This window comes from Notechis scutatus, chromosome 1 (genome assembly GCF_049901735.1).
Source record: "Notechis scutatus isolate UNSWTSFEM ecotype Mainland chromosome 1, rNotScu1.2, whole genome shotgun sequence".
Taxonomy (NCBI): domain Eukaryota; kingdom Metazoa; phylum Chordata; class Lepidosauria; order Squamata; family Elapidae; genus Notechis; species Notechis scutatus.
Genome location: NC_142009.1, coordinates 300,699,647 through 300,727,543, shown reverse-complemented (window position 1 = coordinate 300,727,543; position 27,897 = coordinate 300,699,647). Strand labels below are relative to the sequence as shown.

At 35.9% G+C, this 27,897-nt stretch overlaps 2 protein-coding genes across 6 annotated transcripts; one reads left to right on the top strand and one right to left on the bottom strand.

Annotated features, from left to right (window-relative positions):
• Positions 1 to 474: 474 nt before the first annotated feature.
• On the bottom strand, positions 475 to 15,726 carry CPSF2 (cleavage and polyadenylation specific factor 2). Of its 5 annotated transcripts, none has more exons than XM_087952078.1 (15): positions 15,574 to 15,726; positions 13,887 to 14,071; positions 12,646 to 12,805; positions 12,441 to 12,546; positions 12,198 to 12,327; positions 10,421 to 10,536; positions 9,398 to 9,585; positions 8,865 to 9,155; positions 8,087 to 8,187; positions 6,991 to 7,191; positions 6,300 to 6,452; positions 3,766 to 3,991; positions 1,908 to 2,210; positions 1,189 to 1,323; positions 475 to 1,092 (listed from the first exon to the last, which is right to left on the bottom strand). In XM_087952078.1, the coding sequence occupies exons 2-15, from the start codon at positions 14,033 to 14,035 to the stop codon at positions 1,000 to 1,002; spliced, it is 2,352 nt and encodes a 783-aa protein (XP_087808204.1). In that variant the 5' UTR covers positions 14,036 to 14,071; positions 15,574 to 15,726; the 3' UTR covers positions 475 to 999. The 5 variants fall into 5 exon arrangements, with proteins under 5 accessions (XP_087808204.1, XP_087808206.1, XP_026534981.1 ...); XM_087952080.1 differs by having other exon boundaries at positions 13,964 to 14,071; XM_026679196.2 differs by having other exon boundaries at positions 15,585 to 15,726.
• A 202-nt stretch (positions 15,727 to 15,928) lies between these two features.
• Positions 15,929 to 25,216, top strand: NDUFB1 (NADH:ubiquinone oxidoreductase subunit B1). Its single transcript, XM_026679205.2, has 3 exons — positions 15,929 to 16,055; positions 17,444 to 17,588; positions 24,788 to 25,216. Exons 2-3 carry the CDS (start codon positions 17,452 to 17,454, stop codon positions 24,822 to 24,824), a joined length of 174 nt encoding a protein of 57 aa, XP_026534990.1. The 5' UTR covers positions 15,929 to 16,055; positions 17,444 to 17,451; the 3' UTR covers positions 24,825 to 25,216.
• Positions 25,217 to 27,897: the final 2,681 nt, after the last annotated feature.

The following is a 27,897-nucleotide window of genomic DNA, read 5'->3' as shown; positions in this document are numbered from 1 at the left end:
TCATTTTTAAATCTGGAAATCTTATGTCAAAAATGGCTAAAATGATATGAATACCTTTGAAACACTTTGATGACATGGATTTCAAGAGCTACAAGACGACAAAACTACATTAGTTGTTCAGCGAAGTTTCATTCTAACATTAGCAAAGGGTTTTTTGCAGACTCTCAAGCAAATATAACAACCTTGCTGGATTTGTGATTACCCCCCAATGCAGTGTTGTTCTATATTGGAAGCTGTTCTTCTGCTAATGGAAGCAGCTATCTGTTAGGTACCTTCTAAAATATGTAGCAAGTATGTATTTTGGAAATAGTAATAGCTGAATTTTAAAGTCCTTGTACTAGCTTTTTACTGTGGTAATAATTTAGAGACCATTCATTATGTAGTTGTAGGATTTTTGCTTCCTTAGGATCTCTGTTGCCTCCCCCCCCGCTTTCTTTATATTGTTATAAATAGACAAATCATTAAGAAAAATCAGTTGAGGAGTAGAGCTTTATAGGATGGTTAGACAGGAACTACTCTGAAGAAACAGACTGATTCTCAATGAATATTTGCTTTTATCAAAATAAAAATGTACAATAAATGATTTAGTTGCAAATCAGGGACATTTTTAACATAAACTTCTTTTATATTTTTAAACATAACCTTAATAGGCTACATTCATGCTAAGCTAATTACCTTTACTTCCCACCAAAAATAATGGAAATGTTAATCATACCAAAATCCCATTGCTTTCAACAGAGACTAAATGCAAATTTGTAAAGATCAAATCTCAAAAAGTTCTGTAAAACAATCTATCTGCAATTTGAAAAGCTACAACTTGAAAAGTTGTATTATTATGAAAAATATAACCAGCAAAATATATAGGATATTTATATAAAGTAAACTTTCTCAGACTATATCAACACTGGTTCATCAACTAGAAAGGTTTAGTAATGGCTACTAATTATTCTTTTACATCTGTAAATAAAACAAGTCCACATATCATATTTAGACTTCTCCTTAGACAATGGCATACTGTTCATATAAAAGGTCTCTAATTTTATAGAAATCTTCACAGAGACAACCTTCCAATCCAATACGTCCAGTTTCAGTCTGTAACAAAAAATATATATCCAGTTATTTACTTTTTTGAAAGATTTCTTACAACTGATACGTTAAATGTACACACACACATGTTCTCTTACTTACTCTGCGAACAGCAACCAAGTTATTACACACTAGAACTCCTCCTACAAATTCAGCTTGAACTCCTTCTCGCAACAGAACTTGCTTAAAATCAGACAATCTTGGCTCATTCATGAAGACCGATTGATGTCCAGGAACCTTTTTTCAAGAGGATACAAGCCAAAATAAAATTTTAATATATTTCAAATACCTGAAGCATCCCACCAGTAAAGCTATTGTTTTTGTATCACAAAATTCATACGCATAGGCCTATATGTTGTACATCATGGTAGAATTTATTAAAAGACTCAATTCTGGTCAGGACTAGATAGCGTAAGCAATTTCAAAATCTTTGACAAACATGCATGGTAATTGATAATGTTATTACTTATTTATTAAATTTATTTGCTGCCCTTCTCATATCGAAATAACTAATTTCATTTGATTCAGAGATCTGACACATTTGAGCCTTAATTATTTTTTTTAAAAAACTTAGCTTTCATTTAGAAAAAAAATCCTAACACAGAGAAAAATGTTACTCTTTTAGTACTTAATATTATGTACATGAAAGACAGTAGCTCTTCATTTTTACTACACAAGGAACTGCTTTTAACAGTAACAGATCTACAGTTAAAAAAACACAACTAAAACCTGGGTTCCTATCATGAAACGTATTTCAATAATTTCTTTATATACAAGACACCATGTTTCCAAAGCAATAAAAGTTCACTTTTAAATCTTACCTCATTGGGTGGTAAGGGCTCCAAAGTAGGAATAATTTCACTCTCCTCACAGATTTCTTTGTCATCATCACCAAAGAGACTTTTAATGGCCTTTTGCTGTGCTGCAGCACTGGAATCTGAAGAGGGTGCATCTACCTGCATTTCAGTGTCCTCACCATCATCTCTCAGTTCCCCTTCTTCCAAAATTACCCCTGTGTCTACTTTTGATACTCGCATGTCCAGAACTCCATCTATCCATGCAAGTTCTGCATCTTTAGCTTTACAAAACTGAAGGGAACTGACTAGGGAGTCTTTTAACCTAACCTAAAACAGAATAAAAAAAAACTGAAATAAACAAACAAGAAGAATTTACATTCTCAGCAGCACTGCTTGCGATATATCAATAGCCAAGACAGTGTGAAAGACAATGTAATCACACTATCAAGGCATTGTTTTTATTTTTGGCATTTATTGTTAAGGATTGCAGTAGTTTAGCAAATAACCATTAGTTATTGGAGCCTGTAATTTATGTCCTATAGCAGACCACGCTTACTACGTACTGCACTAAGCAATGATTTAGCACATTATGTAATTTATTGAAAAAACACAATTGCCTGAGACTTAATAGTTCAGAAAGCCAGAAATCACTCTATCAATCACAATTAATTCCTACAATACTCTAAGTTAAAACCAAAGGAATGATGCAAGGACTCAGTGCAAGACTAAAGAATAGGAAGACCTTGTAGGGAATTATCTTGTTGGATTTTCAAACAGGAAAGTACCGGCCTTGGGGAAAGAGCACACTTAACAAAGGCAATCAAAAAAGAAATACTGGCTAATTGTAAAACTAACCTTGCTATGGATGCACAAATGTTTATCTCCCTATAAACCAATTTAAAAGTATTTATAAACCTTTCTTTTATAATAAAATATACCCAAAATATATTCTGTAAATTATATTAGACTACTGAAGACATGATATAAATAACAATTGCTAATAAGTACAGTAAAAAAACTATATTATTAATATAGCTAACACAGTAATACAGTTCAATGACATAAATTTATGTGGCAAAATTCATACCTTACTATCGGAATATAAAATTACCAATCACACTCTACCATCACAACCATTTTTAAGGAAATACCTAAAAACAAGCAAGCCTTTCAAGGATCTTTAAAAGGAGCCAGTGAGGGGGTCTGACATTTCCTATCAGGCCAAAATATAGATAAGGTTACCCGCCTCCCCCCAAATATCTTCCTGTGATTTGTCACACAAAATTCCTTTTGCGGATAGCCATGTAACGAGGGTTCAAATGAAAATCTCAGAGTAGGGCAGACTGACAGAATGACTGCAATCCTTAGGAAATGAGCCCACAGACCCTTCAAAACTTAATACCAGAACTTTAAAATGCCCTAGAAATACACCCTGAGGCAATTTCATGATCAGACCACAGGGCTTACTTTGCTTTCTCTTGCATACAAATCCTTTGAAGTAGGTTCTTTGTAATATGTAGGAGAATGTACAAATCACTTTTTTAATCATTAAAACAGTGGCATCTTGTTTCAGGCATGCATATACTACAGTAGTTGTGGAAGGTGTTGCCAGGTGTCTCCACATGCATTTTCACCAGAGCCACTGGATACAGCTGAGAACAACTATGTGCCTCCATGTAGATGGAAATAGTCAGGAACAAGCTCCAAGGCAGATCTACAAGCCTGGAAAAAGATGTGGCTACTTTAACAATTCAAAAAAGTGGTTTGTGTATACTGTTTCATGTTCTAAAGTACATCTTGCAAGCGTTAGTCCTTTTATAAATACTTGGAAATGGCTGAATTGTGCTAAGTATACCTTGTCATACAAACATGCAAGTCTTACTTGATATATGTGAGTCTCACTGGTTGCATCTACGGTTTCATGCAGTTTGGGCATGTAAACTTTAATGTCTTTCCCTCCAAAAGCTCTACAAGATTCAGTGAGATCTTGACTGGCCTCAGGAGGTCCATGGACAATAATCAATTGCCGTGGCTTCATCTGATTAATAATTTTTTTAATGGAGTCTCCATCAGAGCGGCCTTCATAATCTATGTATGTAACTCGAGCTCTAGAAATAAGGAGAAAAAAATAGAGATGAAGAAAAACAAAACCTAATCTAAGCTGAATATAAACATGTCACGACGCAGCTGTCATTCAAGCATACTAAACTGAAATCTTACGTTTTGTAACTATAACATCCTTATGATTTGCAAAATTTTTAACAACAATGCAGCCTTTAACTATTAAGCCAGATGGTGTTATTTAAGAACTTTGCAAAATGCTGAACTATTTAATAACAAAAGGCAGCCGTTCCATTTTTTAAAGCATGCATATTCTGTATTGTTAACAATGTTTTTTGCAAAGTGAAAACTTGTATCTTTAACTAATTAGAAATTTGAGAGTTGCAATCAAGATGAAGTGATGGAAGTGATCTACATATTTAAAAAAATATACTTAGGCCTGTGAAAATTAGTCATCAAGAAATAAAAGATCAACTATTTTTATAGATGAACACTACTACCTTAGAAACAGTGTGGAAACAGAAAATAGTGTTTTTACAGTGTAAGAAATTGAACTCTTCTGTATTCAATATTTTTAAGCAATTTAAGTATTGTGTATTAATTATCCTACAGAAGAGCTTCAAAAGGATCTTTTCAAACTAGCAACGGAGGCTCAAGGTAGATATGCCATAAAAGGAAACATGACTCCTGCTAACTGCATAGATACATCCATTAAGTTTCCTTGGCAACAGCACAGAAGAGGTTTATCACTGCCACCTTCTGGAATTTTTGTTTCTTTTGAATCCAATCCATAGCCATAGAATTCCCTGATACTTGCACTCATTATGTGATCATGTGTTTGCAATGTTCTCATATTAATACAGCATATTGGTTAGTATCAAGTCAAAGATATATTATTTCTCTTGTACATTTTTATACATACTGCAGGAGAAAATTATCAGCCAAACAAAATAGTAATTCATAGAAAGATTATTTGTCTTCCAACTGATGTCAACAGATTTCAAGTGTCTTTGAAAGTTTTGCAATAGAGTTTTATAAACATCATCTGTACATCATTCACCTTGATTACACAAGTTATAGAGACAAAAATATTGCTTTGGTGTGTTCTTACTACAAACCAGCATAATACAAACCAGCTCTGCAATCAAACAAGACAGACACAGACTTCAACGGATAATTAGAACTGCAGAAAAAACAATTGCTACCAACCTGCCTTCCATTGAGGACCTGTATACTGCACGAGTCAAAAAGAGGATTGTGAAAATATCTATAGATCCCTCACATCCTGGACATAAATTGTTTCAACTTCTACCCTCAAAATGACACTATAGGGCAATGCACACAAGAACAAGTAGACACAAGGACAGTTTTCCCCCGAAGGCCATCATTCTGCTAAACAAATAATTCCCACAATACTGTCAACTTATTTACTAAGACTGTGTTACTATTATTCCTCTAGTACTAGATTATAATAACACATCCTAGTACCTATCTCTTCCCACTTATGACTATAACTGTGTTGCTTGTATCTTTATAATTTATATTGTTTTATTTGTCTCCTAGTATGATTTGATTGCTTATTTAGTAACCTATGACTATCACTAAGTGTTGTATCTTACGATTTTTGATGAATGTTTTTTCCCTTTATGTACACTGAGAGCATATGCACCAAAGACAAATTCCTCATGTGTGCACACTTTGCCAATAAAGAATTCTATTCTATTCTAGTTTTACCCACTAGGCTTGTTCCTGTGATATTTTAAATATACTCTACTCAGTATTAATTTACTTGCAAAGAACAAACTTATAAATCAAATTAAATAAATGAATTTCTCCCCTATTTTCTAATTAATACTCATTGCAATTTATTTGGTCAATGTATATGTTAGTGTCTGTATTTTCCAATATCCCACCCCAAGAAGCTTACTTCTAATGTTTTGTCTTCTGCTTTGTATTCTATACATTGTCAGCTAGAATTTTATTTTATATAATATCACATAGTCCATCTCACAGTATTTAGTTAGAGGAAAAAACTATTTTGAATCTGATGAACAACTTTTTTCTTCACAAAGTATGCAATGTCTAATTTAACAACTGCATTGCTCAACAATGAATTTTCCGGTCCCTATTGTGATCATAACCTGAGGATAGCCTAGATATACTGTAGGTTATAGAGAAATGAATAGCGAATGCAGAAGTGAATGTTTTCACAATATTAAAAACTCAGGATCATTTCAACACAGCCATAAGAGATATCAGGCAGGGTCAAATAGGGTGAAAGAGATTGTAATAGATTGATAAGCATCACACTCTATGCTACGTAACATCACCTTCAACTAATCTACATGCACTCACTTTATTTCCATTGATTCCATTGCTGAAATGCATTTAGTAGGAACATCTGATAAATCTTGATCCATAGGTTCTTCTCCATTTGTAAGGCCAGATTCTAATTTGTTCTTTTCTTCTTCTGTTGCCTGAAGTTCTGGAACGAGGAAATCCTCAGGTCTAAATACAGAAATTTTATTTTCATTAATTTCATTTAATTTCATTATTAATTTTATATTCAGGCAAATTGTCAAGAAAACTTGTGGCACTTTTGCAAATGAAAGTATTATATATACTTTTCATTTGTTAGATATAGTATTAATTATATATTAATAGCATAGATCACTGAAAAGGTATTGATCCAAATGTGGGCATCCCAACACATCCAGAATTCTACCTGCAAAATGGCATTTCCCCTCAGAGCTGCTTGCTCCTTTTCTTCCAAATTTGCTTTAGGCACCTTCCCTGTCTTCTGGAACCATAAAGAATTGTAAATGGGCCAAATAATGTGTTCCATCAACGGTTTTCATTATTTGGTGAATTATCAAGGTTCGATACATACATTTAAATATAACGTGTCTTTCCAGAGAACTTATTCATTTCATTTGAGATAAAAATGTATTTGGAAAAATGTGCATTCTACATGAAGAGAGTAAGTCAGCGTATACTGAAATGTAAAAATATTAGAATAATAGGCATTCCCTCATCTCCCACTTACTTAATAATCTCTCCATATTCATCCCATTTAATTCTCTCTTCTGGAGCAGGAAACATAGGATAAGATTTTTTGGCTTGTTTGAAGAAGCTTCCTTTTCGATTCCCTTCGCCTTTCATCATGAGATCATGTTTGGCCTTATGAACAGATGGTTGATCAATATCTTCTTCAGCATCACTCTCATCACTGGAATCTATATCTGCTCTAAAACAGGAGTCCAGAATGATTATACATATGAAGCAAATCAACAAAATATTTATATCCTGATTAATTCACTGGCACCTCAGTTCTTTGTTATAAAGGCAAAATAAACTTGCAAAATATATTCTATATAGCTATTAATTTTGAAGCTAATGAATCTAACAAACCACAAATTACTATATTTCTGCTAAGGAGGTATTTACTTTTAAGTTGCAGATCAGTCAATCATAAATAATATTTAAAAGTAAATTTCATTAAAGTCAAAGAAAAGTAAAGCCTCTTTTAAGATGAAATCAGTTCCTGATGACTTTCATGGAAGTATCTGTCCAGTTTCCTTGGCAATGTTATGGAAATTACCTTATACAGAATATTTTTTTCAGCTTCCCAATAAAGCTTACAAATATGGAATTCCTAAGTGGTTCCCTAGTGAATTCTAACCAAGGCCAAACTGGTTTAGCTGTCTAAACCACCCAAGGCTGTCCAGGTGCTGCTATCTGTGGGGGCAGTCAAAGCCATTTCAAATATGTTTCCAATTGGGCTACTTCCATTGTAATTCAAATTGCTTTACTAATGTAATGAAACTGGAATACTGGGAGTTCTAGACCTGCTTTAGGCAAAAGGCCAGTTGTATGATTTCCGGTCAATAATTCTATCTCACATCTAGGAAGAAGGCAATTGCAAATCACTTCTGAAAATCTTCGAAGAAAGTTGCAAGGACTAATCTAGCCAATCACCAGGAGTTAACACTGATTTGAAGGCAGAAAAATACAATAAACTCTTAAGTAACACTGAAACAAGTGTTCTAAACTGGATGCTTTGAAGGATCCATTAAGAATGTGTGTTAATGAACAGGGTCTATATTAATGTACCGGAGTTGTGAAGGCATATAGATACTCACTCTTTTGACTGCTCTAATTTTTTTGCTGCCTCTTTTTTAATTTTTTCTTTTTCCAGGTATTCTTCAAGTTCTTTTCCTTCAAGTTTTACACGTTTCCTGAGCTAAAGTAAAAGCACAGATTAGTAACTCATATATTCACCTGCCTTACATGTTCAGATTTTACACTGAATCATTAAATAACAATGATGGTACACAACAGCAATATTCATATTAGATATACATATCTAATACATAATAGTACGTATAAAGTTCAATCTGCAATGAAGTATGAAATGACTTCTAAAATTATTTTGGTATTATTTTGCAAAACAGACCACTTAACATCAATGAAAAATTCTTCAAGAAAGTCGGGCATTTTCATATGTATGTGTGACTATTTTTCTACATTTTAAATCTCAAGCAAATAGACACATATATTATATAGCCAGTTATTATGTAATGATAAGATTTCTTCATAGCTAACTGATCAGCAATTCTATCATTTTTTTCTTCAAAGTGTGAGCATAATTTATATAATTCACCAAAAACCCCTGCTCAAAAGTTTGCATTGCATATGCACTGGCCCAAATGTGCATATTTTTTGAAATTAATTTTTCACTAACAAAATTCAAAATACTGTAATGCATGCATGGTTTTAGGTGTGGCTATCTAGCAGTTATTTTATTGCTCTCCTCTGCTTTGAGTAGAGGCAAACCATTGTGCAAGGTCATTGTGTTGCTATTCTTACACTAGCTTAAAGATGCAATATTTTTTATTAAAAAGTATTGCATTTTCTTACCTCTATGTCTATAACTTTTTCAGAAGCATTATCTATTAAAAACCGTGCTAATGTTCCAGGAGTTGTTCTGTATGTCAAAATAATAGAGTTTTTGGCATCCTGACACCATTGTATAAAGAGATCTCTTGAAAATCCGCAGTCCAGATCTGGCTGGCTAGCAAGAACAACTTTGGGACTAGGAACACGAGCCAAATCTGCAAGTCCATGACAAAGAGAAAGATGACGAAACTGGAAAGGATTGTTTCTCTTATCTTCAAAGCACCTCATTAGCTTGTCACTCATCCATTCTACCTGTATATTGAGAGAGAAGTACAGATCAGCTGCCCTTTTTAATACTAAGTGACAACAAATTTTCACCAATATTTTAGGTAGTGATTTGGAAGGATAATTGGGTTGTTTTGCAAAGCATGCTTTGTATGGTCCATACCTTATAATAACTAATATCTTATTAGATGCTTTGTTACTTGTTACATAAGGCTAAAATACCTGCTTTGCAACAGTGAATTTCATTATAACAACTTGAAAAAACAAACCTGAGATTTTGAGAACTCCACAACGTTGTAGCTGACATTGTTTAAAAGTGCCAAGGAATAAACTCCTAAACCAGCATCTTTTGTCCTCCATATTTGATCAAGCAGTTGGGCAAGTTCCAAAACTCTCCCTGCAGTGTCCACAGCTATTAGAACATTTCCATCACCTCTCAATGTTTCCAAAATATTTGCTGGAGATAAAAAAACAAAAACAAATAGTTACAATATTGAAACCCTTATATACACAGAACTTTCTTGTTAATAATCAGAGGAAAAACCAAATGGCATCAAGAGTAGCTTCTAATCCACATGTGATATATAGCAATTTGATGGCTTAACATAAATGCTCTAACTACAAAACTTTTTAAAATAATTTCTGGAAAAAAAATCATGCAGCAGACAGTATCTAACTAAAAATCACTAACCATACAACACATGTCAACTAAATGATAACTGAGGTTACCATTTAGTACTTTACCTCAAGCTAAATTACTAAAAAAAAACATTAACTCCTTTTATGTTCTGAAGAAATAGTGTCTTAAGAACACTTGTTTTATAGATTTCCAAAGCTATAAGACAGAAGGCTACATGATTCCATATGTAATATTAAGGTTGTCAAATAAAAGTCTTTAGCATACTTAAAATTTTATTTTAATGCCAAGAAAAGAATGGCTTTTCATAGATAAAGTAATATTTATGTGAGGAGAGGCACCTTTTCAACTAGCAACATTCAAAAAAACAAATATATATTCTCTGTGAGTATTCATCAGCAATATATTTCCATTAAATTAATTTGTGAAATAAAAACAGTCATGTTTCACTTAAAATATGCATACTCAGCCCCCTTTCAAATTAAAACTGAAATTATTTCAATTTTCTAGGTCATTAGTAATCTTATAAAAAAATCATCTTGCACATTCATGAATATTAAATAAATGAGAGGATGAAATCCTGTTAAGAACAAAAACCATTCCATCCTGAATCCCGTAATAAATTGTTATTTCATTTGTGTCACAAAATACATACTTAACAGTTGCTCATCTCTTTGTTTCCGCCTTGGCTGTACATAAGTAGCATTGAACGAATCAGTGATGAGCAAAGAAGGTCTACTTAACATTTCCAAAGAACATCCATTTAAATGACTGAAAAAGAAGTTATGCTAATTTCAGTGTATAATATGACAATTAAAACTTGCTGAAAATAAAAGATTTTCTAATATTCAAAATTGTCAGTTTTTATTAGAACAATTTAATTGCAACCATGAATTTAAATGTATTTATAAATTTAAATACATGGATATACAAATGTACATGGTGCTATAAAAATTACAGATATAAACAAGTCAAATTTCTCTGCTGCAATTTAAAAATAGTGGAAGGAAATGAAAAAAAAAGAGGTAAGATAGATTGGTGCAAGCAAATAGAGTTACTAAAAAGTCACTAGAAGGCTACGCTTCTTGTTACATTAGTTTGTATTATTTCCCATATCCTGTGCTGCAAGTAAAAACTCATGCTATTTCATATGCTGCAAATATCTGAGCTCATGGGTATTTCCTTATGAGAATGCAGTGTAAAAAACAAAGCAAAGAAGGAAAAGCCTACAGAAGAACCAATTTATTTGAAAAAATGTTTTAAAGTTCATTCTTAAAAAAGGAACAAATGTTATAAACAAAGTTTAAAACATGTCATAATTAAGAATAATTTAAATTTAGTATTTTCTTCTATGTGATTTCAAATTAGTTTAACTTTTGTAACATTTCTGAATTCTCAAAATAAAGGTGTAATGACATCTTAAAGAAATGAATATAAAACAATGCATTATCCTATAAATAAAATCTGATCTACCACTGTTGACATTATAGACAGTTCCATAGATAAAATATGGAATCTACTTCTATAATTAAGGCAGAGACAACACTTCTTTAATTAGAACATGGATGACACTGTAACACATTTCTAAATTTATTGCCTTTTTAAAATTAAAATTAAACATAAGGAAACCTATTTTTCCTCTCCTAATTAGATACCATATTTTAAAATGAAAGTTAAGGAAACCATCTTTAATTACTTAGTAGAGCTGTGCAGCACTTCTGTTTCAGAAGGAAAACCCGCATATAAGAAACTTGATAAACCACGTTTCTTTCCATGGAATCATACTGCAAGTAAGGGTTCACCACACAATGCTATGGAAAGACTTGGGTGATTTATTAATTTGTTGACAGGTCCTGCAGGAGAATCCTCATGTGAAGCATCTTTTCTCCTTAAGGTCAGAATTTATTTTGAAATTGACAACTAAACAATGGCATTGCCGAATGTAGAAGGATATCTTTGATTGAGGAACATTATGCTTTTCTTAATGCATTTTAAACATCGTCTACTAATTTTAAAAACAGGAACTACTCCAGATTTCCTTACCCTCAAATTTAATTCCTGCATGTGCAAACCCTGGCATGTATACAGGATTCTTAAGATTAAAAAGTATGGAAGAATAAGTAAGTAAATAAGGTTCCTCTGTAGTACTAATTTCAACTCAACAATTTTTCCATTTGCTACTAAGACAAACCAGGTGTGCAAGTTCCAAAAATATCATAGCTGTAAATTAACATAGGAAAAATCTCCAAGCAATGCCAGCTTTCACACTACTGCCAAGACAATTTTATTTGTATATTCACTAAATCACCAGAAATACAATCTTGATTTTAAAATACTACTTTCATTCACAAAACCACCCAGGACCGAGAGTCTTTAGAAATCAGAAATGTTAAGAAACTGTAGTAGGAAAGTAGCAACATCTGTGTACATACATCTCCCTCTTGTGGTTAAAATCAACTGCATAAACAATTTCCTCTTCTCCATCTTTAACTATTTTCCATATCGTACCTCCTATCATGTGACCTGCTGGTAATGGAGTGATGGACAAACCATGCCCTTTACCTAAAGAAAAAACATAATTTTATACACACCTCAATTACATGATAATGCAACCCTCCCACATCTTTGTTTCAATTCTTCATACTAATACAACGTATTAAAGTATTATTTTTCACCTTTCAAATTGACAATCTGAGAAAATTTTAGTTGTTGTATTTTATCAAAAGCTGCATCCACATCATCCAAAGTAAACAAGGTGAAGTCTTCGGTATTATGGCGGGACTAGTCAAAAGGAAAGGAAAAATATTCACAGTTAAAATTAGCCACATTGGGGGAAAGTTTAAAATCATCTCTCTCAAAAAACTGAGACATGAGCTTTACCTGGTAGAGGTCATACATGAACATCTGACCCATTTTGTATACAGGAATAGTTGCATAAATAGCACAGTTCAACCCCATTTTTCCCACTGCATATGGGAGAGCGCCCAAGTGCAAAGGATCAGGATGTGAAAGAAGTACGGCATCAACCTGGTGAACATGTCTATAAAACAAGAACGAGGAGGAGAAAACACTCCATTTCACTATTTAAAGAAACACCTATTTCAGTATAGCGTGTATCATTTGAGAACTGATACTTTTAATCTAAAATAAAATTTGGATCTAGAGTTCTATTTTTAAGGAGAAATTTCTAATGAAAAAAGCTCTTATTAAGAAAATGCTCCCTTCAATAGATGGGAAAATGCTCCTTTCAATAGAAAGAAGGTCTTATCTTAGTAATGTCCTGCTCTCCTAATATTCTTTAGAAAACAGTATCTTCAAACAAAAGGGAATATTAGCAAAATTGAACTAGCTGTCTATAACAGGATATTCAACTAGACTAAAAGCATTCATTAATTGAAGAAGTCAGACATCACAGAAAAACACTTAGAAATCAAGCTTTTGCTTCCATGTTTCACTTAAAAGGAAGAGTGGAAAAAACTTCTAGTAATAGTTCTAGTGATGACATTGTATTTGGAGAACAATGTTCAAAACACTATGTTTTAATAAATGTTGCTGATACTGTCATCCAAGACTAAAGATTATGCAAAGAAATGCAAAGTCTACATGTCACTGTATACATTCAAGAAACCAAAGCTAATGAAAATCTTACTCTGTAGATCTACTCTTATCAAATACAATTCTGCATGCAAAATCTCCACATTGGGAACTCTGATCAAATGGCATTGTTTCTGTATTTGAAAAATACAATAAATGGTTCCATCATCATAATACCTTTCTTGTCTTTATAAGAAAATAAATAAAATTCCAACCAAAAAAGTAGCAGACTATTCTTTGTAGTTTGATCCTGCAATTGTTGTCCCTGTCTTCATGAACATTTTAAATGTTATTGATTTAAGTAAAGCAATTAAAAGATCAATATAAAGTAGAAATGTTCTACCTATGCTTAGCAAGTCTATTTTCATATATAGTAAGGAAAAATTCTTGATACAAATAATTTTGTACCAGAACTTTAATAATTTAAACAAAAGTGCTTTATGTTATATAAATATGCTATAACAAAAAATCATTAACAGTACATTTTTCAAGGGTTCAGCACTTTAACTGAGTCAAATTCTACTTACTTCCTCAGGGAATCAATGATGTCCATAGAAAAATTCTCATCCCAGCCACAATCCAACAAAAAGCGAAACTCATCTACCTGAAGTAAATAGCAGAGAGCAGATTCTTCCTGAACCCCTGAGAGGGTTGTTAGCTTGATAATTGATGTCATTTTTTCTTCCCCAAATGTTCTCACCAAAAATAGTTACTATAAAGAAATAAATTTTGTTTTAAAATCCTTTTTATTAGTTTTCATATGCAGCTGTGAAAAATGAGAGATACTTAATATTATATTATTTCAGCATGTTTCATAGAATAAGGCCCATGGTCAACACAAGCAAATTGGGAATTTCCCCAAATCAATGAATCTATAATTTCAATATGTTTGGTTTAAATTGTGAGCTTAGAGATAAAATCAAATGCTTTCTTTCGCAGAACAATTGTATCAGTTTTCCTCAACATGACAAACAGGGTTACCAGAACAGCAGGGTGCGCGCGTGCACACACACACCTCTGAAAAAAAAGAATCCAGCATTTACTGACAGGTAACCTGTCAATTTACTGACAATAACCTGGTTTGTAACTATAAAGTATGATTCAACATACGAACAACCCTCAGATTTATCAGGGTCTGCTCTGCTCCTTTTTGATATAGCCCGAGAACTAGAAATTTTCAAGTTTTCAGAAATTTTTATGTTAAGTTTCAACATAACCCTACCTCAGGGGTTTCAAACTCATGTCATCACGGTATCATCATGTGACGTATCACTACTTTTCCCTTCGCTAAACTGGGTATGGGCATGGTCAGTGCGTGACGCATCTAGGCCTCGAGTTTGAGAGCCTGCTCCACCTATTACTGTATGTGTTCCTCTACTTATATAATTTTATTTTTACTTAATTCTGACATTTATGGTAGCTATCTCTATATGTATTTATTTATGGCTAACTGTTAACTTTATTATATATTTTTTAATCTCACCCTTATTTTTTTAAGTACAGTAACTCAAGGCAGCAAATATACATAGTACTCCTTCCTCCTATTCCCCCTTCTCCCAAAAACCATCCTGCAAAGTGGGTTGGTCTGAGTGTATGTGACTGGCCCAAAATCATCCATTATATTTTTGTACCAGAAAATAAAGTTCATCCAAAGCATGTAGGTGATACTTTGGAGCTATCTCTAATATTACAAAATCAAGTTGGCTTTCATCCATAACAGTGGCATTAGAGAAGTCAGCCAAAGATATGCAAAATAACCAACCAAAAGTTAAAAAGGAAATTGTATTGAAGCCATTCCATCTCAAGGAGTAAAAAATAAAATAAACTCATTCATTGAAACCCGGGTGGCTCGAGCAAAATTACATTAAACTGAGGTTGTACACGAAGCAGAAACGACTCTTTACTCAGGACAGGTGCTCGTTTGACAGGTGCAGCCTTTTATTACAGAGACTCTTATTCCTCTTTGGAGCTGAGGCCTAAATCTTCGGGCTCTAAAGTGGGCTTCGCGGAATCCTGCCTATCAGCCCGAAATTCTCGGTGTCTTAAGTTGCAGGGATGTCTTTCGTTCTCAAGCTCGAGTCCAGCTGTTGTACCCGTCTCCTTAATTCTTCGTCTGAAGGAAAGCAGGCACTCATGAGCCGTGTTCACTGAGGACAGAGCCGCACTAGGGGAAAGCCAAATATCCCTTAAGCGGCTGCCCTCCGAGACACTTACTTCGTTCTTACCTGTTTATCACCCCTTGTTACCTCCGGGCACCCACATTTATTCGGGAAATGGAAAGGAGGAAAGAAAAACCCGCACGCGCCCACTCAACCATCCCCAGCCCTGCCTCTTGCTGCCGCCATTTTGGGGTAAGAAACCGGCAAGACCGCTGAAAGAGGAGGAGCCGCCGGGAGGAAAGAGAAATCTGGATTGTACCACCTACAGTTAAGAGGGGAGAAGAACCGTCTATGGTATCGTGATACATACATATATCATCCACCTGAATTGGATTTCTAACCATGCTTTAAAGGAAAAAAAAAAAAGAAATTGACTCCCAGGGGGACGTGTGAAATAAAATAGCTTTATCCGCCCTTCCTTTTCCGCTCGTCTTAATGGTTCCTCCCGGATACCTAGCTTCCCGAAGCCTCATCGGTAAACGGAGAGGTCGTTTTGGGTTTAGTTGACCCTGGGTGAGGCCTAGATCCTCTGGACCGGTAAGATTAGCGTTGTGGTGAATGGAGAGGGAGAGAGTCAGAGAGGGATTGATAAGGGTGCGTCTGATGTCTTCAGAAGACAGGAGGCCACTTTGGTTTGCCAATAGTGGATGTGTCATGCATGAAGCTGTACATACTGTGCAAGATCTGTGCAAAATTTTTCAACCACTAATTCAGACTCGATGCACATGTAGCTTAGTATCAGGAAGGATGGGCGTCTATGTCCAAATAAGGGGTATTCCTGGGTTAGTTGCTCAGGGCGTACAATCATATTCTGGGCAAAATACGTTGGGGAAGGGGGACTTCTTCCTAGTATAAGCTTTTCCCATTGAGAAAGGAGTTAGACATCTTGCTTGCATCTGGAGCAGGCTGGGAGTTAAATACTCATTTCAGAATGCTACAGCTCTGCAATAGAAAAGGAATTCCCATAATAAATCAGATATATTGGCCTGTCCTGGCCAGCGTCTCACTTTCAAGCAAAGCATTGGGCTGCAGCCATCCTTAAAAAAAACTTTCTAAGAATACACGTGGAGCCTGTAGATTCTTAGAAATAAAGCTGATTGATTTATATCTCACCCCCCTCCCACACAGACGACATGCAGATAAACATAAACAATACAAAACACTGGGTAAAACACTGGATAAAACTGATGGAAAATGGCCTTTTGGCTTTGTAGCTGCCAGATTTTTTAAAGGTTTTTTTTTAATTGGATGAGGCAAGTAGTTAAGTTGTTAATGTTTGCAGCTCTATTTGAAGGGCAGGTTGGTGATTCTTTTTAATGACACTTCAAAGTGTTATTAGCAATTGTTTTGGGCTTTTCATTAACGTATATTATACTATACTAAATGACAGTAAATTTACAAAATGGAATATAGTAAATAACATCAAAATACATATTTTGTCATCCTATTTGAAATTAAAAATTTTTTAGGATTTGTGTACAGGATCTTCACATTTCAATTACATTAATTTTTTATCAAGTGCAATTCCTTTGACTTGTTCCACTATTATAAGAAAGTATCTATTGGACAAGCCTGGAATATGATGGATAACATTTGATACAAACTTGACTCCTTGTGTATTTGTATCATATGTAAGGGGAAAACTTGCATTATGACATCCCCATTCACGTTTCATTTTACACATGCCAGCATTTGTGGATTCTTCTATACCACCATCTATGCTACAGGCAAAATTTAAGTTACAATAAAATATTTTCCACATAACATGTTATGTTTTCTCCATAAGTCACATCAATCCAATAGGACTTACTTCACAATAACAGTGAACTTACGGGCAAATAGGTCTCATCTTTTATTATAAGCAATGATGCTCATGTGGAAATATGCCATTACTTGTAATCTTTCTTTGTCCTTTTTTTCCACAGTAACTACCATGAATATTATCCACTTGGTGCGAGATCACTGGCCTATGGCATTGTGTCCCCTAGGATTCTTGGTGGGATGGTACTTTGACAAGCAACATGATGAGAAACTGGCAATATTCAGAAACAAGAGCAAATTATATCAAAGGTTAATTATTTTAATTGATTTCTTACAAGCATTTTATTCTTCCGGATGATGAAATTGCTTCTAAAAAATATACTTAAGGAAAATATTGGCAGATATAGCTGTTACTGAATTTTTATTGATGTGTATAAAAGATCACAATTATTAAATTCTTCCTTTAAAGAATTTATATTGTAATATGCGATGTGTAGTATTGCTCCAAATATGGTTTGAAGCTCTACAAAGTACCAAATATGGTTACCGCGTTCCTAGACATACTTGACTGTTTATCTTTACTGATTTATACCAAGGCAGATGAAAATGTTCATAATAGAAACAGTGGTTACATGCATAATATATAATTAAAATAATATAAAGTAGTCCTCAGTTAAAATACATGTAGACCAGGGGTGGGCAAACTTTTTGGCTCGGGGCCTCATTGACTTTAAAATTTGACAGACGGGCCGCTACCTTAGACAGATGATTTGTGGGGAACAATTATTTCCAATCTTTACAAAGAAGTTAGTTATCAATAGGTTGCAGTAGACACCCCTTCAGTTTGGAAGAGTGGTATTTCTGAGATGGATAACATAATGAAAATGAATCTCTATCACAGTTTTATTTCTTTTTTTTTTGGTAAATTTTATTTGAGTTTTCACAAAGAGAAAAAAAATACAAATAAAACATCTTTTTTGAAAGTATCCCGGGTTACATTTCTTCGTACAGACACAAATTCAGGTTCATGCTCATTTTTATATTCTATTCCATATCTTATTACTATTTTACATTTTCTGCATAGCTTTTCCCCTCTTTTAATTTTCTCAATTTTATTTTAATTATCTCATCTCAATTCAAATCATTGTATTTATATTTTTTGTCTTTCCTGTTTCAATTATCTATTATCTTTTCTCATTAAACAAAATTTCTCCTGTAGTTACTGATTGGAGTATGACGCCTTTATATCTTTTCCCTAAAGTTGTAACATTCAATATAATACATAACTTCCATTCGGATTCTGCTTGGTACATTCTTAAAATACACACTGTATTCTTAAAAAAAGAAAAAATTATAAATGTATATAATTAAAACAACATTCCATTCCAATTCAATTCTATCATTAATATTAATATTCATTAAAGTCTTAACAACTTTAACATTACTTTTCAATTAAATATCATAGTTCTATGGGAACAATTATAAGCTTTCCATAGTTAATCCCCCCCCCTTTCACTTATATTTTATAAAACATTAACTAATTATTCACTTATTTTATTCACAAACTTTTCACTAAATTACACTAACTGTTTTATCCCTCATTTTAATCATATGTTGTTTCCAATTTTCTAAAGTTATTTCTATTACTAATATAACAATACAATCTTATGTACCTTTACAGAATCCCTTTTTTCAGTTAGATTTTCACCCATTATCTCTAAATAGGTCCTGTTTCTCTATATCTCTATATCTATATCCTTTGTAACTTCTTTTTCCTTTACTTCTTCCCTCTCTTCTTCTCTCTCCCCTTTTTACCCCTTGTCTTTCTACCTCTATTTCTCTCTTCTGTATTCCCCTTTTCTGTTGCTTTCCAGTATTATACTTATTTTTCGAATTATTTTTCTTTTCTTTGGTTGTTTTTTTAAGTCTTAAATTCTCCATTCTCTTTCCCCCTTTTCTTTTTCTCCCCACATAAAATTGCTTGTTCATTAAAGATGGCTTCTTCTTTGTCCCAGTCTTCTTGTTTTGCAGTCGCTTTCTTGTTGTTTCTCATAGTTCCAAATCTCCATATCTAAGAATTGAAAAATGAAGCCAAAAGAACCCTTCCCTTCTTGTGCATCTTCTTTGTACTTTTTAAGTTCCATTTTCAATTCATCCAGAAGTGATGCCATTGTATACATTTTTAAACAACCACCCGATTGATTTTAGTCATTCAAATATAATAACCAAGAATCCAAAGATCACCAAATAATCCAAATACACGCAAGCTGTTTCTTTTTTGCTCTTTTTTTTCCACTTTCTCTTCCTGGAGTTACTATTTACCGTGTTTCTCCAACAATACGGCCTCCACCAATAGGAAGACCCAGCATGTTTTCTAGGCATAAAATCAAATTAGCCCTCCCCCAAATTTAGGCCTAGTTTAAAACATGCAAAATAGGGGAAGGGTGGGGGACTTGCCATTTGGAGTGCCGTTGGAGCTGCCACCGCCGCTTGGAGTGCCGTTGGAGCTGCTGCCGCCTTTGGAGCTGCCTCTGCCGCTTGGAGCCGCCACTGCCGTTTGAAGCTGCCGCTCAGCTTTGGAGCACTGCCGCTGTTTGGAGCACCACCGCCACTCCAAACACGGCGGCAGCTCCAAACACGAAGCGGCAGCTCCAAATGTGACGGCGGCACTCCAAACGGCGGCGACGGCTCCAAACGGCAGAGGCAGCTCCGAACACGGAAGCGAGCTGCCGCTGCCGCTTTGAAGCCGCCGCCGCCACCGTTTGGAGTGCCGCCATCACATTTGGCGCTGCCGCTTCTGTTTGGAGCTGCCGCCGTGTTTGGAGTGGCGGTGGTGCTCCAAACAGCGGCAGTGCTCCAAACGCGGAAGCGGCAGCTCCAAATGTGACGCGGCACTCAAACGGCGGCGGCGGCTCCAAACAGCAGGCAGCTCCAAACACGGAAGCGGAGCTGCCGCCGCTGTTTGGAGCCGCCACCGCAGTTTAGTGCCGTCACGCTTGAGGCTGCCGCTCCGTGTTGGAGCTGCCGCCGTGTTTGGAGGGCGGTGAAGCTCCAAACAGCGGCAGTGCTCCAAAGCGCGGAGCGGCAGCTCCAAAGCTTGGCGCACTCAAGCGCAGCAAGCGGCGGCGGCGAGCTCCGCTCGTGTTTGGAGCTGCCGCCGCGTTGAGCCACCGTCGCCGTTTGGAGCTGCCGTAGCTGCCGTTTTGAGGCGCCGCACGTTTGGAGTGCTGCCGGCGCTGCTGCAGCGGCCGTGTTTGGAGCTGCCGCCGTGTTTGGAGTGGCGGTGGTGCTCCAAACAGCGGCGGCGGCTCCAAATGCGGAGTGCTCCAAACGCGGGGCGAAGCGGCAGCTCCAAACGGTGGCGGCTCCAAATGGCAGAAAAAGAAAAATTATAAATGTATATAATTAAAACAACATTCCATTCCAATTCAATTCTATCATTAATATTAATATTCATTAAAGTCTTAACAACTTTAACATTACTTTTCAATTAAATATCATAGTTCTATGGGAACAATTATAAGCTTTCCATAGTTAATCCCCCCTTTCACTTATATTTTATAAAACATTAACTAATTATTCACTTATTTTATTCACAAACTTTTCACTAAATTACACTAACTGTTTTATCCCTCATTTTAATCATATGTTGTTTCCAATTTTCTAAAGTTATTTCTATTACTAATATAACAATACAATCTTATGTACCTTTACAGAATCCCTTTTCAGTTAGATTTTCACCCATTATCTCTAAATAGGTCCTGTTTCTCTATATCTCTATATCTATATCCTTTGTAACTTCTTTTCCTTACTTCTTCCCTCTCTTCTTCTCTCTCCCTTTTACCCCTTGTCTTTCTACCTCTATTTCTCTCTTCTGTATTCCCCTTTTCTGTTGCTTTCCAGTATTATACTTATTTTTCGAATTATTTTTCTTTTCTTTGGTTGTTTTTTTAAGTCTTAAATTCTCCATTCTCTTTCCCCCTTTTCTTTTTCTCCCCCACATAAAATTGCTTGTTCATTAAAGATGGCTTCTTCTTTGTCCCAGTCTTCTTGTTTTGCAGTCGCTTCTTGTTGTTTCTCATAGTTCCAAATCTCCATATCTAAGAATTGAAAAATGAAGCCAAAAGAACCCTTCCTTCTTGTGCATCTTCTCTTCTTGTACTTTTTAAGTTCCATTTTCAATTCATCCAGAAGTGATGCCATTGTATACGCTTTTAAACAACCACCCATTGATTTTAGTCATTCAAATATAATAACCAAGAATCCAAAGATCACCAAATAATCCAAATACACGCAAGCTGTTTCTTTTTTGCTCTTTTTCTTCCACTTTCTCTTCCTGGAGTTACTATTTAGTTGCAAAGTTTCGGTTAAAATGTATCTTTAAGAAGTCTTGTTGAAGTTTTACTGTAGATTCTTTTTAATTCCAGGCAGTCTCCTCCCTCTTCCAGATCCTGCCCTTATTTTTTTCTCTCCCTTCCTGCTTATGAAAAAGAAAAATTTTAATGTCCAGAAATCTTTATTATCCCTTTGGCATTTTGTTTTATTTTTAGCTTAATTGCCTATTGATGTCAAAGCGGATTTTTCCGATTTCTTATTTAAGTCTCTTAGTTGTCAGTATAGGGAAGGAGAGAGAAGAAGAAAAAAGCCAAACCTTTCCCTTTTCACTTTCCTTTGCTGCTTCCGACTCTTCTTTGGGAGCGATGTTATTTTTTGTAAGTTTAAATTCCAGGGTACCTTAGTTGTTGCTTTTACAATTTAACCCAGTCAGCCAAAACTTTCACTTCTTATCTTCCTCCTGCACATTCTTTTCCAGTCGAGTTCTCCTTTGTGGTGGCCATTTCTGACCACCGCTGCAACTGCCTTCGGGAAAGGGAGTAATGGCCAGCTGAGGAGGAGAGATGTGGCTCTCCTCAACCCTGCTGGCGGTCTCCCCCCTCTTCACCACCTCTACGGGGTGGCTTAGCCCCGAAACCAGCCGGCTCGGGGCGCTCCAGCGGTGAGCCCAGACAGAAACTGCGCACGATCGCGGATTTCTGTCTGTCGCCGAAGCCCTTCAAACCGGAAGTCTCAGTTTTATTTCTAAGCCTACAATAGTATTTACCTTCATCCTAAAAAGTTTAGAACCAAGTACAAGATTCTGAAAATGTCATATTCCTATACTGTATTTTTTCTTTGTTATATTTTGTTATTTTATGCTAGTTTAGCTCCAAAAATGCCTCTTCTCATTCCCTCATGGCTACCTTGGACTTTAGAAAACAACAAGTTTACCTCATTTTCTTCTTTTTTTTTCTTCTGTACTTGACTTTCCTTCCTTTCTTTTTCAATGTTACTATTTTTTGTTGAGTACCTATATTTCAGTAAGTACTGCGAATCTCTGTTTGCAGACTTCTTAGTTATTTCATCTCGATTATTGTACTAAAGCTTATTAGGATGTTCCCTTTGCCACTGCTTCCGTAACTTCCTTTGCTTGTATTATCTATTGACTTTAAGTTTATCTGTAAAGAAAGATTTGCCTGTTATTTTTCCCCAACTCTAGAATTTAAAATAAAGTATCATTGCCTCTTGCCCTATCTGCAACATTTTCTTAACAGTTTCAACTTTTATATCAGATTGTTTAGTGCTTTAAAAGTTTTTCCTACCCTTCAATCCTTGCTTAGCCTTGGAATATGTTTACAAAAAATCCCTCAGTTAGTAAAAAATAATAGGTGACTTAACTTGCACTCCCTGTTACACAGTTGAGAGAATCAGCTGCCCCAAGATAGTTATAGTTTACTTTATTGTCATTGTACAATGAAATCAAGCACCATCTTCAGTGCACATCATGACCATGAAAATAAACACAAACACACATCCTTCACCCTCCACACATTGAACTGAAAACCCCCAACACTGCACCAACACTGCACTATACAGCAGAATTCAAAAGAGCTACTGCCCTGGGATAGAAGCTGTTTTTCAGGCTATTTGTGCTTGTTTTTATTATTCTGTATCGTCTGCCAGATAGTAATAGTTCAAAAAAGGGTGCCCAGGATGAGATGGATCTTTGAGAATGTTTTGAACTTTCTTAAGGCAGCGGGAGCATAAAGGTCTTCCAAAGAGGGGAGAGGGCAATGACGTTAACCCTCTGGAATGCTTTCCTATCTGCCACTGTGCAATTGACAAACCATACAGAGGTGCAGTGTTAAGATACTCTCTATGGTGCAGCGATAGAAGGTCACCAGCAGTTTTCATTCAGTTGTTGTTTTCTGAGAAGTCTCAGGTAGTATAAATCTCTGCTGGGCCCTTTTGACCAGTCCTGCAATGTGAGCACCCCAGTTCAGGTCCTCTTTTATGGTAACAACCAGAAACTTAAAACTGGCCACTTGCTCCACTGAGTCTCCATTGATAAGCAAGGGCTGGATGTTTGATCTGTTCCTTCTATAGTCCACTATAACCTCCTTGGTCTTACTGGTGTTGAGGACCAAGTTATTGTCTCCACACCACGAAAGCAACTAGTCCACCTCATCTCAGTAGGCAGACTCATCCCTCCTGAAGATGAGTCCCCACCACTGTTGTATCATCTGCAAATTTAGTAATAGCATTACTAGCGTGAGTGGGAATGCAGTCATGCACATAGGGTATAGAGTAAGGGACTCAACACGCAGCCCTGTGGTGTACCAGTGTTAAGAGTAAGGGCTGAAGAGGTATGATTACTTAATCTGACCTTCTGTGAGCGGCCAGACAGGAAAACCATAATGCAGACAGATTGAATAAGAAAGTCCAAGGTCCAGAAGTTTAGACACTAGTCTACGTGGAAGAATTGTGTTAAATGCAGAACTAAAATCTACAATGAAATCTGCAGTAGCATCTTGGACAACATTGCAATTCATCTTTTGGGTGGCTATCTGAATGCTATTCCTATTGCTATATAATTTGGGGGGAAATGTGAGCCAGCTGAAATCAGAGCACTGTTCATTGAATGAAGGAAGACTTAGTTTTCCCTATCCATTTATATCCTCATTTTGTTCCACATATGTGCAGCTGTGGACCAAAGGGGGCAAAATCAGTTTTGCAGCTGGAAAATTCAAAACGATCACTATTAGGATGTATGCATCAATTTCTCTGGATGTATACAACACGGGGAACTCAGGCTAGAAACTGGGAGAATGTGCTCTAGTCCTGTCATGAAAAGTGGCTGGGTGACTTTGGGCCAATCACTCTCTCAGCTCAACCCACCTCAAAGGGTTGTTGTTGTGGAAAATAGGAGGAAGAGTGTGTGTTGTGTATGTTTACTGCCTTACAAAAAATAATAAAAGTGGGAATAAAAAAATAAATACCAAACGGGGGAAACTCTTCACAGTTATTTGCAAGAACAAGCTAATTATGCATATAATTGTATATAGGGAATACCTATCCACTGTATCTTTGCTTTCCATTTTTAAAGCTAATTATTTAAGACTATTTTTAAATGTATAATGTACTAATCTGTCATAATTTATTTTTAAAACTGTAATATTTTCTTTTTATAGGGAACTGAAACCTGGTGAAGATGCTTTATGGAAATAATGCGTCAAATAAGAGTTGATCCCCCTACAGTTTGAATAAGTGATTGTTCCATAATGAAAATAGAATCTAGTATTACCTTTGTTCAGCATATGATTACTAAAAAAGTATGTAGCCCCAACTGTATAATGTCATTCAAACATACAATTTGAAGTAAGGGTAATAGTATTAAGAAGGTTGGTTCAGTGTGTTTCTGAGAAACTGTTTGTCTCTGTGAACTTGAATCTTTCAGTCATCTTCAGAGCATATAGTTACATCCAGTAAAGTATAGGATTGTAGTTGATAGGGATCAATACAATTATGTATATTTACTGCATAAATTTTTCTGGAATTTCTTCCTTGATAATTGATCTTCTTGGGTATCTAAATAAAAGTACCTTGAAATAGATTTAAAATACTTTTTTGTATAAAATATTATTGATACTACCTTTGGGGGTGGGGGGTATATTTTATGGTGACTGTAATATCTAGTTATTTAAAATATTTGGTTTCTGTTACTTATATATACCATACTAGCTCGATACCTGTGCTTCGCTATGAAACTATGTGGTCAGGCTTAGTTTTTTGGGAAGAAAATAAGGGGGGGAAATTCTGCCTCTGCCTACCAGCACCCATCAGTATTCATCTGGCTAGCATCCTGTCAGTGTGTGAGTTGAAGGCTGTTTGGAAACTGAAAGAGTTTGCTGTGTGAGCAAGGGGACAGCAAGGAGCCTGGGTGTGGCTTAGCTCAACTGTTCTGTACTAAAGCTGCTTGGTGCTGTGAAACTAAAACTGAAACTCAAACTCCTCTGCTTGTGTTTTGCATTTGGAACAGATTTATTTTCAGGTGGGGAGGGGAAGTAGAACTCCTTAGCATCAGAGTGTGTTAATAATAATATACGAAATACTAATGGTCTGGTCATTTTGGAAAATCCTTTCTTACTGAGCACCTGGAAGCCAAGAGGAACATACGTGCCAAATTTCTAGTTTGTAGGCTTTACGGTTCTGGAGATTTTGTGGTGATGTGTGAGTGGTATTTCACTTATATATATATAAATTGAATATGTGCTTATAGAAAACTTCAGCATGCTAGGCTTTGGCACATTATAAATCAAACCAATTGTAATTATGGAAAAAAAGCCTCAGCTAAACAAATCAGAGTTAAGTGTGGTTTTGGATGACATCTATTACTCCATTCATTGTCACAGTTGATTTGGCTGGCTAGGCAGATGTCCTTTTCTTCCATAAAATAGCCTGTTTGTTTTCCTCTAACCTGGTCTTTTAAAATCTTCCAAAGGTGCACTCATGGCACTATAACTGGGCACCACCACCACCCGACAAAAAGAATGTTTTGATCTTTAAATCTAGGGCTACATCTTAGCTGCCAAAGTTCTGGCGACCGTTAAACTGGACAGAGAATGACAGGAAACTACATTTGGTAGCCCTGCAACATCAAAACAAAAAACACTGTGACCAGTTGTTGATCATTCCAACAATCAACCAATGGAACTTCTTGCCTTCAGAAGCTGTGGGTGCTTCATCCCTGGAGACTTTCAAGAAGAGACCGGAGAGCCATTTGTCAGAAATGGTATAGGATCTCCTGCTTGAGCAGAGGGTTGGACTCAATGGCCTCCAAGGTCCCTTCCAACTCTCTTCACATTCTGTTATTATTCTGACCCAAGTCCCAGTCCTCATCAGAGAAGCTGTTGAGCGTGAACGGAAACATCCAAATGCCATCTTATTTGGCCTAGAGGACATCAATGATAATGATGACATCACAACTGTCCGAAACATCATCAGTGATTATCAAGCATCAACCATTTCCCCTGATGAAATACTTGACATTTCCCACCTTGGCCGAGAGCTCAAAAACAGAGACGGCTCTGTGGCCCCACGCTTCTGCAGGGTCATTTGCAAAAATGAATCAAGCAAATGTAAATTCATTTACACTATAAATTCACTCACCAAAACCAACCATAAGAACCTCCGTTGTCGCCCTGACCTAACCATACAGCAATGTGCCTGCTCCTGTGTACTCCGCACTGAACTCAAAAAACGTCTAGACAATGGAGAGAAGGACCTGTACACTGACTACCATGCTGACTGTATCAAAAGTAAGTCACACAACCCGCAACTCAGCTTTAACCTTCAACCACAACCCTACCTCAACCAATCCACCATCACCCAAGACTAGGCACGCACGCCCCTAACTACCTCAATTCCAACTACTGCTGGCCTTAAATGCAAGCTACTCAATTCCAACTACTGCTGGCCTTAAATGCAAGCTACTCAATGCAAGAAGCCTTGCAAATAAAATACCTGAATTTCTCCTCTTACTAAATATAGCTAAATTCGACATCATATTTGTCTGTGAAACATGGCTCAACGCATCTCTCCCTGACTCCATTACCACAGTAAGAGACTATCATGTTTACCGATCAGATCGTGAAATTCATAGAGGAGATGGTGTTGCTATCTTCTATAAAAAGTCCTTACATCTAAAAAACATCCAAGTTACCCAGGAGCTTGCTCTTCCTGAGACCATCATCTGTGAACTATCCTTAAATATCACATTTCAATTCTTACTATGTTACAGAGCACCTGATTATGACATCAAACATGTAAACAAGCTAAATACACTACTAACATGGGCAGCATCCTGCCCACACGCTTTTATCTTTGTTGGTGACTTCAATCTACCTCATATTGACTGGACCCTAAATGAATGTACAACTGAACCCATACACGCAACCTTCTACAATGCTGTTACAAATCTGGGACTGGAACAACTGGTAACCAACAACACTAGACTAAACAACTGCCTCGATCTCATCTTCTGCAATAGTTTGAATTTAATTTACGGAATACAAACTAAAGAACCCTTTTCCAGCAGTGACCACAATATGATTGACTTTTGTCTCAACATACGCCCACACAAAAATCATCACAACGACGTAATCCCCAATTATAACTTCAAAAAAGGCAACTATGATCTTATAGACAATGATCTCTCATCCCTTGATTGGCAATCTCTATTCACTGGATGCAATACTGTTGAAGACCATTACAACATATTTTTACTTGAAGTCAAAAGAGT